The sequence below is a fragment of the Poecilia reticulata genome, chromosome 9, assembly GCF_904066995.2.
Source record: "Poecilia reticulata chromosome 9, P_reticulata-male-v2, whole genome shotgun sequence".
Taxonomy (NCBI): domain Eukaryota; kingdom Metazoa; phylum Chordata; class Actinopteri; order Cyprinodontiformes; family Poeciliidae; genus Poecilia; species Poecilia reticulata.
Window position 1 is genome coordinate 31,068,166 of NC_088838.1, and position 13,212 is coordinate 31,081,377.

Here is a 13,212-nt window from a genome sequence, read left to right on the forward strand (position 1 = left end):
GTTAAGATATTTTGTAGACACCTTTAAACTTTATTTTAGGATTTATTAAAATAATTCAAGGAAAAATCAGAAAAACACCTAAAGGTCCAAAGTTTGAAGACATAAAATCTAAATAATAAAATGTATCAGTATGTTTGTAAGTGATACTGGCCAGGTGTTTACATGATGTGGAATCTGTATCAAAATATGCAATATCACATAGAAAATATAGCTTGGCTGAGATTTTCTGAAGTCTGCCAACATGTTCAGTGCTAGAATGAAAGTTCAACCTTGTTGTTATCTGCTGAAAGTCTTGCTCTCTCTCGCTTTCTTGCAGCCAGAATGAACCGCATACATTTATTGACATGTGAAAGAAAGTGTTGTTTCCTTTTGAAGCTTTTATAGCATCTTATTGTAGTTAAAACTTTACTGATAATAAAAGTAGCTTGGTCCTTAATTCCAACAAAAACAACAAAACTACGGAGCATTTACTGGGAGAAGTGGATGTAGTTATCATTTGTGAAAAGATCAGACTTTCTCATTTCTGGTCATTGATCACTGATCACTGACTTTTACTAAGAGCATCTCTGACCTTAAATTCTTAGCGGGACGTTTGAGTCGACAAGTTTCAGAAGGTTTTATAGTTCTGATATGGTTCATAATTTCCCAATATATTTTATGATAAATACATTCTCTAACGTGTGTTTACAAGTAGGTGTGTTGATGTCTGTACACTCAAACTGTTGTTTTGTGGAGGTTAAGACTCAAACTCCCCGTTCTTCTTCATTTAAATCATGCCAGTCTGTGGTAATGCCAGCGGCTGAGCCACAGCAAAGAGTTTAAAATCAAAGCATTTTTAATCACTAAAACTGATGTTGGTTTTGATATAATCAAATGTTTTCTAATTCAACTTTCAATTAATCAGCTGCACAGATGCATATTTTTAGTCTTAGCAATAAAAGTAACAAATCCATTCTTATCCTTGTTGGAGGCTCAACATAAATTTGAGAACTGTGGCAAAAAAAGTGAAAGTCTTTCAAAAGCAGAAATGTTTTGCAAAAAATGTCTAACCTGATCTCATATTAAACTTTTAGGCTTCTCTAAAGCTTTTTTATTATTATTATCATTTGAAATAAATGTGTTTCTCTGTTTAAAATATACATAATCAGCTCCTTTAACTAAAGCGGACGATCATTTATTAACCACCTGTGTTGCCCAGACTGTTAACAGCTGATGATTCCAACGTCCGACTAAATAACTGCACTTTTCCTGTGTTGTGTTTACCCATCAAAGATCAATCCACAGGCCTCTCGAGCTCCTCTGTAACACACACACACACACACACGCACACACACACACACACACACACACACACACGCGCACACACACACACACACACACACACACACACACACACACACACACACACACACACCCTCCAAAGCACAAAAAACATGCCTAATATTTGATGAGAGGCAGTGACAGCAAGACAGTGGGGACGGAGCGAAGCGCTGCCAGTTTCTGTCTGCTGAAATCCATTTGCAGAAAGCTTCTGCTGTCACGGCCGTTTCATGTGATCTGCCCAATGAGAGGGAAGGGAATTAACTCATCACGGAGTTCCGTATCAACAATGAGCCGACGAAAGCTAAAGTTTGGTCCTGCAGTTCCCCTGGTTATGTTTTTTTCAGATGAAATATTAAAAAGTGCCTGTTGATGCATGATAAAAATATGATGCTGTCAGAAACTCCTCACAGAGACGTACACGAAAGGTAAAAAATCACATCAGTGTGTCGGACAGAGACGGTGAATTAAACATGTTGTGGGAACGGAGCTGCTGATCTCATGCAGCATTTAACCTCCCAGATCTGACGGGGGTCTCATTTGGACAGGTAATGCGACCAAACATCAACAGCCATTTGTGATTTTAATGTTTGTTTTGTTGCAGCTGGATCTGCATCCACATTATACAGACAGTTGTAACCTCCTTTTAGTCAGGCTGATGGATGAGATGTGACAGGCTGAGTTGTTGGTTCTGTAATTTGACTTACAACACCCTGTGCTGCTCCGCAAACCTCCCACACACATTTTTACACAAACAGTTATTGTTACAGTTATTTGTCTCATCCTGGCAGGTGACACTGATGTTCATAATTACAGAAAACTCCAGCAGATTGTATAAAAATGCGACAAAAACCTGAGAAGACCTGAGAAATGGATCGTTCTTCAGGTGATCTTCTCGTGTCTGCCAAGTTTTCAGCTAGCAGCTCTTTGGGAATCACCTTGTTGGAGATACAATCCTGTTTCCTGTCTGTCAGACGGTTCTCTTTTTTTGTTTTTTTTACACATTCAATCAAAGAAATGGGAAGAAATTCTGTGTAAAAAGTAATAAATAGCCAGAAAATGTAATAGTTCCACACAAAATACAACATAATCCCAGAACTGATATTAAAGTTTATTTTTTTCCCACATAGAATAAGTTGTAACTGAATAAATTGGAGCATAAAACCGATCTGCTGCTTTTTGCTACTTGTGTATAACTCAGAGAACAAATATATTCTCAAACCTCCATTTTCACTTTCCATTTAATAACTAGACACTCTTTTTTTGCTCAGAATATAAAATATGACAACATCTGATGCGATATTTACATGTATGCACATGACATTTGCTTGCAGTCATTTGTGAAGTGAGTACATGATCAATAAATTGGGATGGTCACAATTATCTTCAGCTTAATGTGGAAACTTCATAGACAAGGTTAAAGGTCACCACTCACTCACTCACTCTTACTTAATCAGATTAAAAACCGCAGAATCTCCAAGAAATGGAAGTCTTGGTTTGATTCTTGGTTTGATTCTTGGTTTGATTCTTGGTTTGATTCTTGATTTGATTCTTGGTTTGATTCTTTGGTATGGATAACAGGATTCATTTAGCAATCACAAATCTGAGTGAACGAGAAAAAAACAACATATTTTGGGTTCCTCGAGGAATGCTTTTATTCTATATTCATCAGAAATGTGATTCTTTTTATAATATATCAGACGAAGCGGCTGTGGTGGATGTATGGAAAACCCGTCTGTCACACGAAATATAACAACCTTAAACATTTATTCTATATTATTGATCCAAGGAGTCATTTCCACCTTCCTTTAAATGACTAATTTATGAAACATTAAACTTCCCTAACTTTGTTTTTCATTTTTATATTAGAAGAATTATGGAATCCTGTACTGACAGTTTTAGACTTGATCAAATATTTCTTTATTAAACTTACTGTTAGACAAATAAGTCGTTTCTATAGAGCCTCCTAAGTAGCAGTGAGTATTTTTTATTTGATATTTGGTTTGTGTTTTTGTCCTGTTGCTGAAACATTCCCATATTAAGTTGCGACCAAACGTGGTGATTTATTTGTGCCATAACCTCAGTTTGTAATACACATAAATGACTTTTGACATAAATGACATTTTTCTCCTTGGCATAAACTGAAATTTCTGCCTTGACTTATTCCTAAAACCAAACTGGTTTTAGGAACCAGTTTTAGGTTTAGACAGGAACTCCTCGTCGTTCTTACACATCGATCTTTACCGTGAGACTCGTGGCTGAAAAATCAAAATTCATTGTGATGATGGCCTGAAAGGAGACGTGATAAAGAAATGATCCATGCTGTCAAACAATCCAGATGCTTCACAGACTCACTGAGCCCTCAGCTGTGAATGTCTGACTTTAAACAGAGAAAAATCCCGACTTCATCTCAGTCCCGCTTCCTCAAATTCCTCACACCAGGTTCAATTTAACACATTTGGTTCCTTTCTTCTCTTCCTCAGAATTTATTGAAATAATTATTCAAAATACGATACAAAATTCATTTATTCTTCCAGCATGTCAACAATTAGTATTTCTTCTACATGCCTACTTCAAAGTTTAACACTCTGTAAGAGTTAATTTTACACTACAACGTGCAGATATGTACAGAAACATGACGAACAGCCTGAATATTAGAGAAAAACGTCCAAATTTCTTCCCAAACACGGAGTGCGAGGCCAGAAAACTGGAGCTCTCAGCAAACTGTGACAACTGTGTTTGATCCGCCGTGGGTTTGTATTGTGTGCACATTTTATTCCCCCCTGCCCAAAATGTTGGAGTGCACTCCTGATCGCTCGGTCCGTGGCAGGATGCTCCGAATGATCCGAGCTCAAATTTGCCTTCGGTACGCTGCCATCTCAGGCCATCTGCAAAGAGATGAAACAAAAACAAGAAACACACAAAAATAAAAGAATAATGAATGCAAATCATTAAATATATCCAAGACACAATATTTTTTTGTATTTTTGTTATTTTTTTAAATCAGCAATGTGTTATTTTCTTAGGCTACAGAGTGCTGCAAAGCAAAGGCAGCACATTTATAAAATAAATAAAAGTCTGCAAAATAATATTTGAAAAAACATAAAATTTAAATAAGCAACTATAAGTGTATAATTTAAATTCTAAACTTGAATGGAGACCACAGAATGTGCAGATAAAAGCAGCTGGTTTGACACCTGTAGGCTCGTCAGCTGATGCTAACGGGTTAATTCAGAAAACAGGATGTTCCAGAGATCGTTTCCATGCGACTTTAAAAGGTGTTTACTCATCAGCTGTTTCTAGATTTGAGCTGTGCTCTGAATTTGTGTGATTTTGTGCTTCGACATGACGCAGGTTTTTATCTGTAACACTGAAACCAGTTTGGTCTTGCAGGAAAACTCCAACACACAGGTCATCAAGAAGAGGATTGCAGTCCTAACAGTGACAGAGAGGTCAGGTAAACTCAGCGGGGGGTGAGCTGCTCCACCCAGGGTGGGTGGGGGGACGATGTTCACTCCTGGAAGATGTTCCTCCACTCCTCCTGCGTCAGACTGGAACGGCTTCTTACAGCAAACTAGTTTCCATGTGAGACATAACATAATGAAACATACTGGCTTTTGTTTTATAAACATCCATGTATTGGATACAGTGTTGATTTTTTTCTGACATGCTGTTTGTTTGTCTTTCTGCATTTTTGCTCACGAGAAAATGTATTTCTTCACATTTGTAATATTTTTATTGCATAAAATATCTTTACACTCCATTTTATTCTGAATGTGTCGTGTTGAATTCAGCTTTCCTACAGTTGCTCTGCTGTGTGTGCTCAGGATTTTTTTGTTTAAATGCTCATTTTTTGGTTAGTATTTATTTATTGTGTTTTGATTTACAGCTTTACTTTATTCTATTACTCTGTTCTATTCTGTCTTTTAGAAGGTCATATTGTCAAAAGACAAAAATTAATTGAAGAGTAAAAAATGAATCCATGCAAACACTGCAGTTCATAAAACCTGGAGCAGTTATGATTCATACAATCACTTGTTTTAGTGTTTTGTTGTGTTTTCAGATTAAAATCCAGTTTTATTTCAGGCAGAGAAAGCAGCATATCAGTTTATACACATTTTATTACATTCTAAAACTCCACACCTGCAATTTTTGTCTTTTAAACGAAGCATAGAGGAGGAACTGTCAGCTTCACGGTCAGTATTTATTTTTTTACCTCTGCAGCTCAGTTTCTTTACAATCCATCAATTCTGTGAAACTGACGTCAGTCATCATTATTTAGAGGAATCGGTTCAGAGCTGGAAGATTTGCTGCCAACCAAACTTAAACGGGGAAAAGTGCAAAATGCAAATCAAAGTCCTCACACTTCTGTTAGATCTTTTGAAATAAAAAAAGTAGCAAAATGTTTTTAAACTTGAAGTTATTTCTTCTGCTGAACTAATCGTCATAATTTGTCGTGTTTGTTCTGTGCCGAGTAGGTGAGCATTAATAAAATAAGTTTTTGTGTTCAGTCTGCATGTGAGGTGAAGAAGGTGACAGGCGAATTTATGCTGCTGTTGCATCTTTAGAGTATCAGGGTGATGGAGGAACTGGGAACGTTTTACCCGTCAATGCACCAGAACCAACATATAGATAGTGTTTTATATAGAAAGCCTGTTTTTGGGGCTTCCATAAATACATTTTTAAAAATCTGGATAAACTTAAAACATAAACTGATTACAATAAAGTTTAACCATCAGCATTTCATTCTCACCTGCTCCTGCTGCTCTCCTCTCTGTCCAAATCTCAGTCGCTCAATCTGCGCACATTATACACTGGCGCCCCCTAAATGAACCCGAGCAAAGTGCAGCCAGTCGGTCAGTCAGCGGCGGCGGCGGCGGCGGCGGCGGCATGGGACCCGCTGTGGGTCAAACACCCGGGATGTCCAGCACGTCTGACCGCATGCAGAGACGGCTGAGGCGGCGGCCGAAACACGGCGGCCCGGTGCTGCTGGAGTCCGAGTCCGGAAAGTCCGGAAATCAGAAAGGAAGTTGGAAACATCAACAAATTTAAATAGACATCATGTGTTCAAATACAGAAGACAAGGAAGTTCACTTTATTTATAGGCTGAGAGCTAAAGCTTGATCACTAAAAAAAAAAATAAAATAAACAAATAATAATAATAATAATAATAATAATAATAATAATAATAATAATAATAATAATAATAATAATAATAATAATGCATTTCCTAAGCCCAATTGCTCTTTAATTTCTTCCCAACAACCCGCTGCTTAAATGTCACTTTATCCCAATACGACCACCAACTATTGTGATTTGAATTACAATAATAATGAAAGGGGGGCGGCTGTGTGTGTGTGTGTGTGAGAGAGAGAGAGAGAGAGAGAGAGAGAGAGAGAGAGAGAGAGAGAGAGAGAGAGAGAGAGAGAGAGGTCTTTATCCCTCCACACGTCCATAAATCGCATCAAATGACAGTCGGCCAGTGAAGAGTTAAAGGGAGGAGACGGAGAGTGACACGCCTCATTGGGTAGATTATGTGCCGCAAACAAAAAGTGTGTGTCTGTGCGCCAGTCAGCCAGAGAGCACCGGGCCCCATCTGCGCGCCTCACTCCGTCTCACTCTCTGTCTGCCTTCATCCGTCCAGCTCGGTGCGCCCTGCCAGAGAGCCGGGGAGGATCTGCAGCCCTGCAGCCCTGCAGCAGCAGCATCACTGTCACTGTCAGCGCGCCGGGGGGGGGGAATGTTCTGACCGGAGCAGCCCGGGAGCGCAGCACCACCACCTCCATCACTGGCATCCGCGTCCGCCTGCTAGTTTTCGGATTTTTAAAACATCTTTTGACCCTCATTCTGGTTTCTCACACGGGTTTGGAGTCAGCGCTCTCCACTCGCTTGTGGAATATTGCTCCTCTACATCGAGGGAAAGGTAGGTTGGTGCTTTGGCTGGGCCTGATATTTATGTTCTCTTGACTTGGCGGAGCTGGAACCCGCAGATGTTTCGGCTGCAGCGCTGATTTAGGGCAGCTTTGTGCCTGGCGCGGCGTTAGCAGATGGGTTAGAGGGAAATGAAGCCCCTCGCTCCACCCGCTCCACCCGCAGCGGGTCTGAATGGGAGGGCGGCTGCTTTCCATTCTATGGAAGTGCAAAAATTCAGCTCTTCATCTTTTCTTTTATCCGAAGCGGTGCGCGTAAAAACGAGCAGCTTTTTCTGCTCTTTATATATATATATATATATATATATATATATATATATATATATATATATATATATATATATATATATATATATATATATAGTTTGAGTCTGTATGGAAGCATAATTACAGCTCAGATTTAAGAGCCGCTTAAACTTGCTGTGTTGTGAAAACCAACAATAATTGCGACTGTATAAATAAAGTTTCTTTTTAAATAACTGTAACAAAAAAAAAACTGCCTATAAAAACAACCAAAAGTGATAAATGAATCGCTCTCTCTGTGTTTCAACGAGTTTTAGATGCGTAAAAAATGTCCTCCCACTGATGTGTGGAGCGAAAAAGACCGAACTGTGGATTTATTCTTGCTTCTACTTTTTGCATGAGAGCATCGCTTTGATTTTTGGATGTTTCTCTATTATGGTTATTACGATTTATTGCCGAAGAATAATTGGGTAAAAATCATTGTTGTTTTTTTATATATATGCATTTTATCCAATTTAACATTTTTTATGTCCCTCTCTTTTAATAGATGTGTAGATTAGTGAGACATTATCTCTCCTTCCTGTTATCTTTCACGGCCTTTTGAATAGTTCTTTTCGCTGCATCAGTGCCAAGTAGCAGTGCATCAGGTGCGGCTTTCCGTGCGCATTTTTAGCCTTATTTAAGTCTGGAAAATGAGGGAGGAGAGGAGGGAGGGGATGAGGGGCCACATGCAGCCGCCTAAACGCCACATTGTGAGGTTAGAAAGGGAGAAAAGAAATAATTAACTGGTCGTGCTGCTTTAATTACAGTCTCAGAGGGGAAAGTGCTGGATTATGGTAATGAGGCGACATACGCTGCCGCTTGTAGGAAGGAGAGAAAGGCTGGCTGACATGAAACCGCTGACTTTGACGGTCCACTTGAAACCCACTGGACATGCCCACGCCAGTGGACCTCAGCAGCAACCACTCAGGGACTCATTGCAGTTTTTTCCCTGCTCTGAATCGAAAATAAAAACTCTTTTTGTTCAATTATTTTCCACAATTTTAATTTAAACCTGTGATATTTATTTAATTTAATTTTTTTTTTTTTTTACAGAAAGCAATAATGCAAATGTCGAGTAAAAAAGAAAATATGTTTTTATGAAGAGGAGAACTTTACAAACCAAGTCGGGAATATTAAATGAATATAATATTTTGTTTTAAAAGGACAGTGTAAAGCAAACAGGGTGGATGAATCTAAATATTCATACTGGCTTAAAACTATTTATTATTTTAATACAAAGAGAGTTTGGAGTAAATAGTTAAAAATAGTTATATTTAGATTAGCATTTGTAAGAATAATGAAGAGAGACTTATTTAATTATGACTTTTTAAAAAACACTTAGTATAAAAATAAGCTCATCAATAATAATAATAATAATAATAATAATAATAATAATAATAATAATAATAATAATAATAATAATAAATAATAATAATAATATTTACAAATAATGAATCTTATAAATAAAATTATTGTGGAATTTTAAAACTTCGACTTTAATATGCTGAAGCCGTTCTGGGTTTGGAAAGCAGGCCCGGATCGGCGCCATGTCGCCTCATTTAGTATCGGAAGAGATTTATTTATTGATTTCCGGTCTTCAGGAACAGGAGTCCACCACCTAACAACCCCTTCGTCTCACACGGATTGCTATTTTTTCCGTATATAGAAAATAAAAGCTGAAGATCCCGCAACGGTCCCGGAGGTTAAGTCCTGCGTGTTTTTCTCTGTGTCCCCGCAGTGAGACATGGAGGAGTCCAGCTCTCAGAAGTTGGCGTGGGACGGGGACGCCAAGGCGGTCCAGCAGTGTCTGACGGACATTTTTACGAGCGTCTACACGACGTGCGACATCCCGGAGAACGCCATCTTCGGGCCGTGCGTGCTGAGCCACACGTCGCTGTACGACAGCATCGCCTTCATCGCGCTGAAATCCACCGACAAACGCACAGCACCTTACATCTTCAGGGTGGGTTCAACCTGCAGTGCAAACCTACAGGTTTATTTTCAAAGGAGCTTTCATTTGATTTCCAGTTTATATCTGAAAAGGTTTGACATTTGAGTTTATCCCTAAGATTTCTTCTTCTTTTTAATAATCTGTTTTTTGTACTAATATGAAATTGCTGCAAATACACATTGTGATCAGGTGACATATTTTATATTAATAAAAATCTGCGTATCCTCATGATGTGCAGGTGGACACCTCGGCCGCCAACAGCACCTCGGAGGGCCTGATGTGGCTGCGACTGGTCCAGTCAGCTCGGGACAAAGAGGAGCAGAACCTGGAGGCCTACGTGAAGAACGGCCAGCTGTTGTACCGCTCGCTTCGCCGCATCGAGAAGGACGAAGAGCTGCTGGTCTGGTACGGCAAGGACCTCATCGACCTGCTGCTGCTCAGCTCCAGCCGAGCGCCGGCCAAGAGCAAAGGTGAGCTGACTGAACTCCCCACTGGAACGGCAGTGCAGACGAAGAGGTGGTCCTTTCCTGGAGGGCTAGTGTGCTGTGTGTTTTAGATATTTGGATAATCTCCTAACCTGCCACCAATTTCTGCAGATTACTAATGACCCGCTCATTCAATTTAGAAATGTTTAAGCAGGGAAGCATCTAAAATAAACAGGACAACAGCCCTTTGAGGACCAGAAGTCCCTCCTCTGGCAACATACTTCAGAGTTTCACATTTTCTATCTTCAAATTGTAATTTTCCATTTCTCTGCTTCCCAGGTTCATCCCACCATTCCTGTCCAGACTGCAGCCAGCGATTCCAGTTTGAGTTCCCTTTCTTGGCCCACCTCCGGTTCCGCTGCACCAAAAGGCTGCAGAGTATTACAGAGGCAGACAAGGAGCCTGGCAAAGAGAGCAGCATAGAGCAACCAAACACAACCCCGAGCAGGAACAGCCCAAAGCTGGGCCGCTCGGAAGGCTTCAGCAGTCCGCACGACAACAACAAACCCTCCACTGACTTTCACAACCTGGCGCGGGATCTGGAGAAGAACCGGAGCAGCTCACCCACTGACAAGGAGGCCGAGATCTGCAGCGAGAGCTCGAGGAAGAGAAAGTTCTCAGAAGTCGAGGACAGAGAGTCCAGAGGACCGGGCCTTTCGGTTTCCAAGTCTAAGGAAGAGCTTGCAAGTTCTGCACAGAATTACAGAGGAGTGTATGGCCTGGAGGAGAACCACAGGGCCTTCTCCCCGCCGGGATCTACAGAGCATGGAGAGGTCAAGCGCAGCGCCTTCACAGAGGTCAAGAAGACACCTCAGAACCTCAAACACCACAGTGGCAACAAAAACCTCCAGAACTCCAACTCTGAGAACAAAGACGGAGGTCGCCCGAGCAGCAACTCTGTGGAGAAGCACCTCAACATCAGGCAGGTTCTTTCTGAAACGCAGCCACTCCAGACCTCGCCCATGGGCAGCGCTTTCACCTCGGTCAGCCAGCAGGGCAGCGGCAGCGGCACAGAGAGGAAGAGTGCCTTCAGCCAACCAGCTCGCTCCTTCTCCCAGATCTCACCGCTGGTGATGCCCCCCAAGCTGCTGGACTGCCACCCAGCGGTGGGTGACACCATCTCCTCCAACAGACTCTACCAGGCTGACCACCTTGCCGCCAAGCTGCAGGGTGCAGAGCTTGGCGCCAACTGCCCCGTGCCCGCTGGCATTGGCAAGCAGAACCCTTTCGTGTACACCACCGCCTTCTGGCCCAAGAACTCCGGACCTATCCAGCTTCAGATGCCCTCGGCGCTCACGCTGCTGCCTCCCTCCTTCACCTCCCTCTGCCTGCCGGCTCAGAACTGGTGCGCCAAGTGCAATGCCTCCTTCCGCATGACCTCAGACTTGGTTTACCACATGCGATCACACCACAAAAAAGAGTACTCCATGGAGCCTCTCGTCAAGCGGCGGCGCGAGGAGAAACTCAAGTGCCCCATATGCAACGAGTCCTTCCGGGAGCGGCATCACCTGTCACGTCACATGACCTCCCACAACTGACTGTTTAAGACGATCAGAGGGACTTTTGCTCAACGAGGGGCCGAGAATCTGCCTGGATTTAAGTCCTCCAAATGGAAATAGGCCACTTACACCACAAAAACACCCCTTGCACTTATTGACACCTTGGACACGCTCTTGAAATCCTTTTTTGGTCTGTTGACTTTTCCTCCTCTGTACAAAATGATATGTTTTCGACTGTGAGCGAATACATTTTGACTTAAAAAAAAACAAACTAATCTATTTATGAAGCACTTGAATCTTTGAGAATAAGGAAGATTTAAATATGTGTAAATGTACAGTAAGTTGTATTTTATATCATGCAAATTCAAATATAGAGATGAATTACAATTGTCGTCACTCGTCCTGGTTTTACACCACAACAATTGTTTTCTTTTTCATGTTTGCAATGTTTAAGGACACAAACTGGGGGGTTTTATGTCAGACTATATTTCAGAGTGCATGTAATATTAAATGATATTGATTTAAGATGCAGTCTATTCATCACAGTGTAAATAATTTGTTTTATTTGAAAAACAAAGTGTAATATTTTGTGTCAGTGGGGAATAGTTTCAGTGTTTCTTCCTTTTTGCGGAAATTTACTACTTGACAGTTTATCTAATCATGTTGAATGCATTGACAATAAAATAGCTTTATTTTCACCTGTGGGATTTCTGGATTTTTTACATTTTATTTTAATTTTACACATATGTCAAACTTAGCTAGCATATTGTTCCTTAAATTAAATTTAAAATATTTTTAAAAAATAAAATGTGCTCAAAAAATCCTCAAAACTGCAGTTTGAATCCATTTATATTTTTTTCTTAGATCAAAATGCTATTATACTAGCCTGCAATAAATATAGGCATATAAATTCCCTTAGTAGTATATTATTATTTTTATTATGAAATAAATCAATTTTTATTTTAAATTAAATTGTTTTGTATCACATGAATTATTATTATTATTATTATTATTATTATTATTATTATTATTATTATTACACAATTAGAAGTGATCTGATTAAATGAAAAATACCACGCCAGGAGTATTTATCCGGAGATATTGGGAGAAAATAAAAATAAAAAGCTCGGTGCAAAGCACGGATCCAAATCCCGTCCTCTGTCAGTGAGCCAAACATTTCTGTACGATTAAAAAATACTCATCAGAATTAAACACGCGTTCAGGCGTGCAGCGGAAATTAATTTATGAGAAAATGGCTCATTTGTTCAAGTTAAGTTATTGAGAATTTTAACATGATTAAAGTAAAATGCAAAATATGACTAGTACATACGGCGTGGACAAAGAAATGACACTCAATCGCATTAAAATATCAGTAAGAATACAGTCTCCCTTGTTACAGTGAATCGTATTGGTTATTTTTATAGCATGAGAAAAAACACAATTTCTTCAAATGAATAACCACTAAACTGTCCATGGCGTGAGGGAATAATTATAATTAACGGAAAAAAGGAGAACGACGTCAGACCCGGTAGGGAACGTTTCGGAACAAAACCGCAAAACTACCGCATGTGAATAATGATTCAATGTCGCCATCAAGTGGTCAACACGTGAACTACATGTAAAAAAAAATGGTCAAGCGTGTTCTTTAGACAGCAGCTGAAAATATTATCCAGTGGAAATTAATAATTTTGTTCTTAAAATACACAATGTTTTTACAGAGAGTGAGTAATTCCTAACTGGCT

General features: G+C 40.0%; 1 protein-coding gene and 2 long non-coding RNA genes across 3 annotated transcripts in view; 1 reads left to right on the forward strand and 2 right to left on the reverse strand.

Moving 5' to 3' along the window:
- LOC145552870 (uncharacterized) overlaps positions 1 to 13,212 on the reverse strand; it is a 254,817-nt gene that overhangs the window by 174,891 nt on the left and 66,714 nt on the right. The window lies entirely within an intron of this gene.
- Positions 3,829 to 6,700, reverse strand: LOC108166555 (uncharacterized). Its single transcript, XR_001776907.2, has 2 exons — positions 6,074 to 6,700; positions 3,829 to 4,894 (listed from the first exon to the last, which is right to left on the reverse strand). It is a non-coding gene; the product is annotated as an uncharacterized LOC108166555 (long non-coding RNA).
- Positions 6,883 to 12,168, forward strand: prdm8b (PR domain containing 8b). The gene is made up of 4 exons (XM_008417762.3): positions 6,883 to 7,243; positions 9,274 to 9,498; positions 9,725 to 9,956; positions 10,251 to 12,168. The coding sequence occupies exons 2-4, from the start codon at positions 9,280 to 9,282 to the stop codon at positions 11,507 to 11,509; spliced, it is 1,710 nt and encodes a 569-aa protein (XP_008415984.1). The 5' UTR covers positions 6,883 to 7,243; positions 9,274 to 9,279; the 3' UTR covers positions 11,510 to 12,168.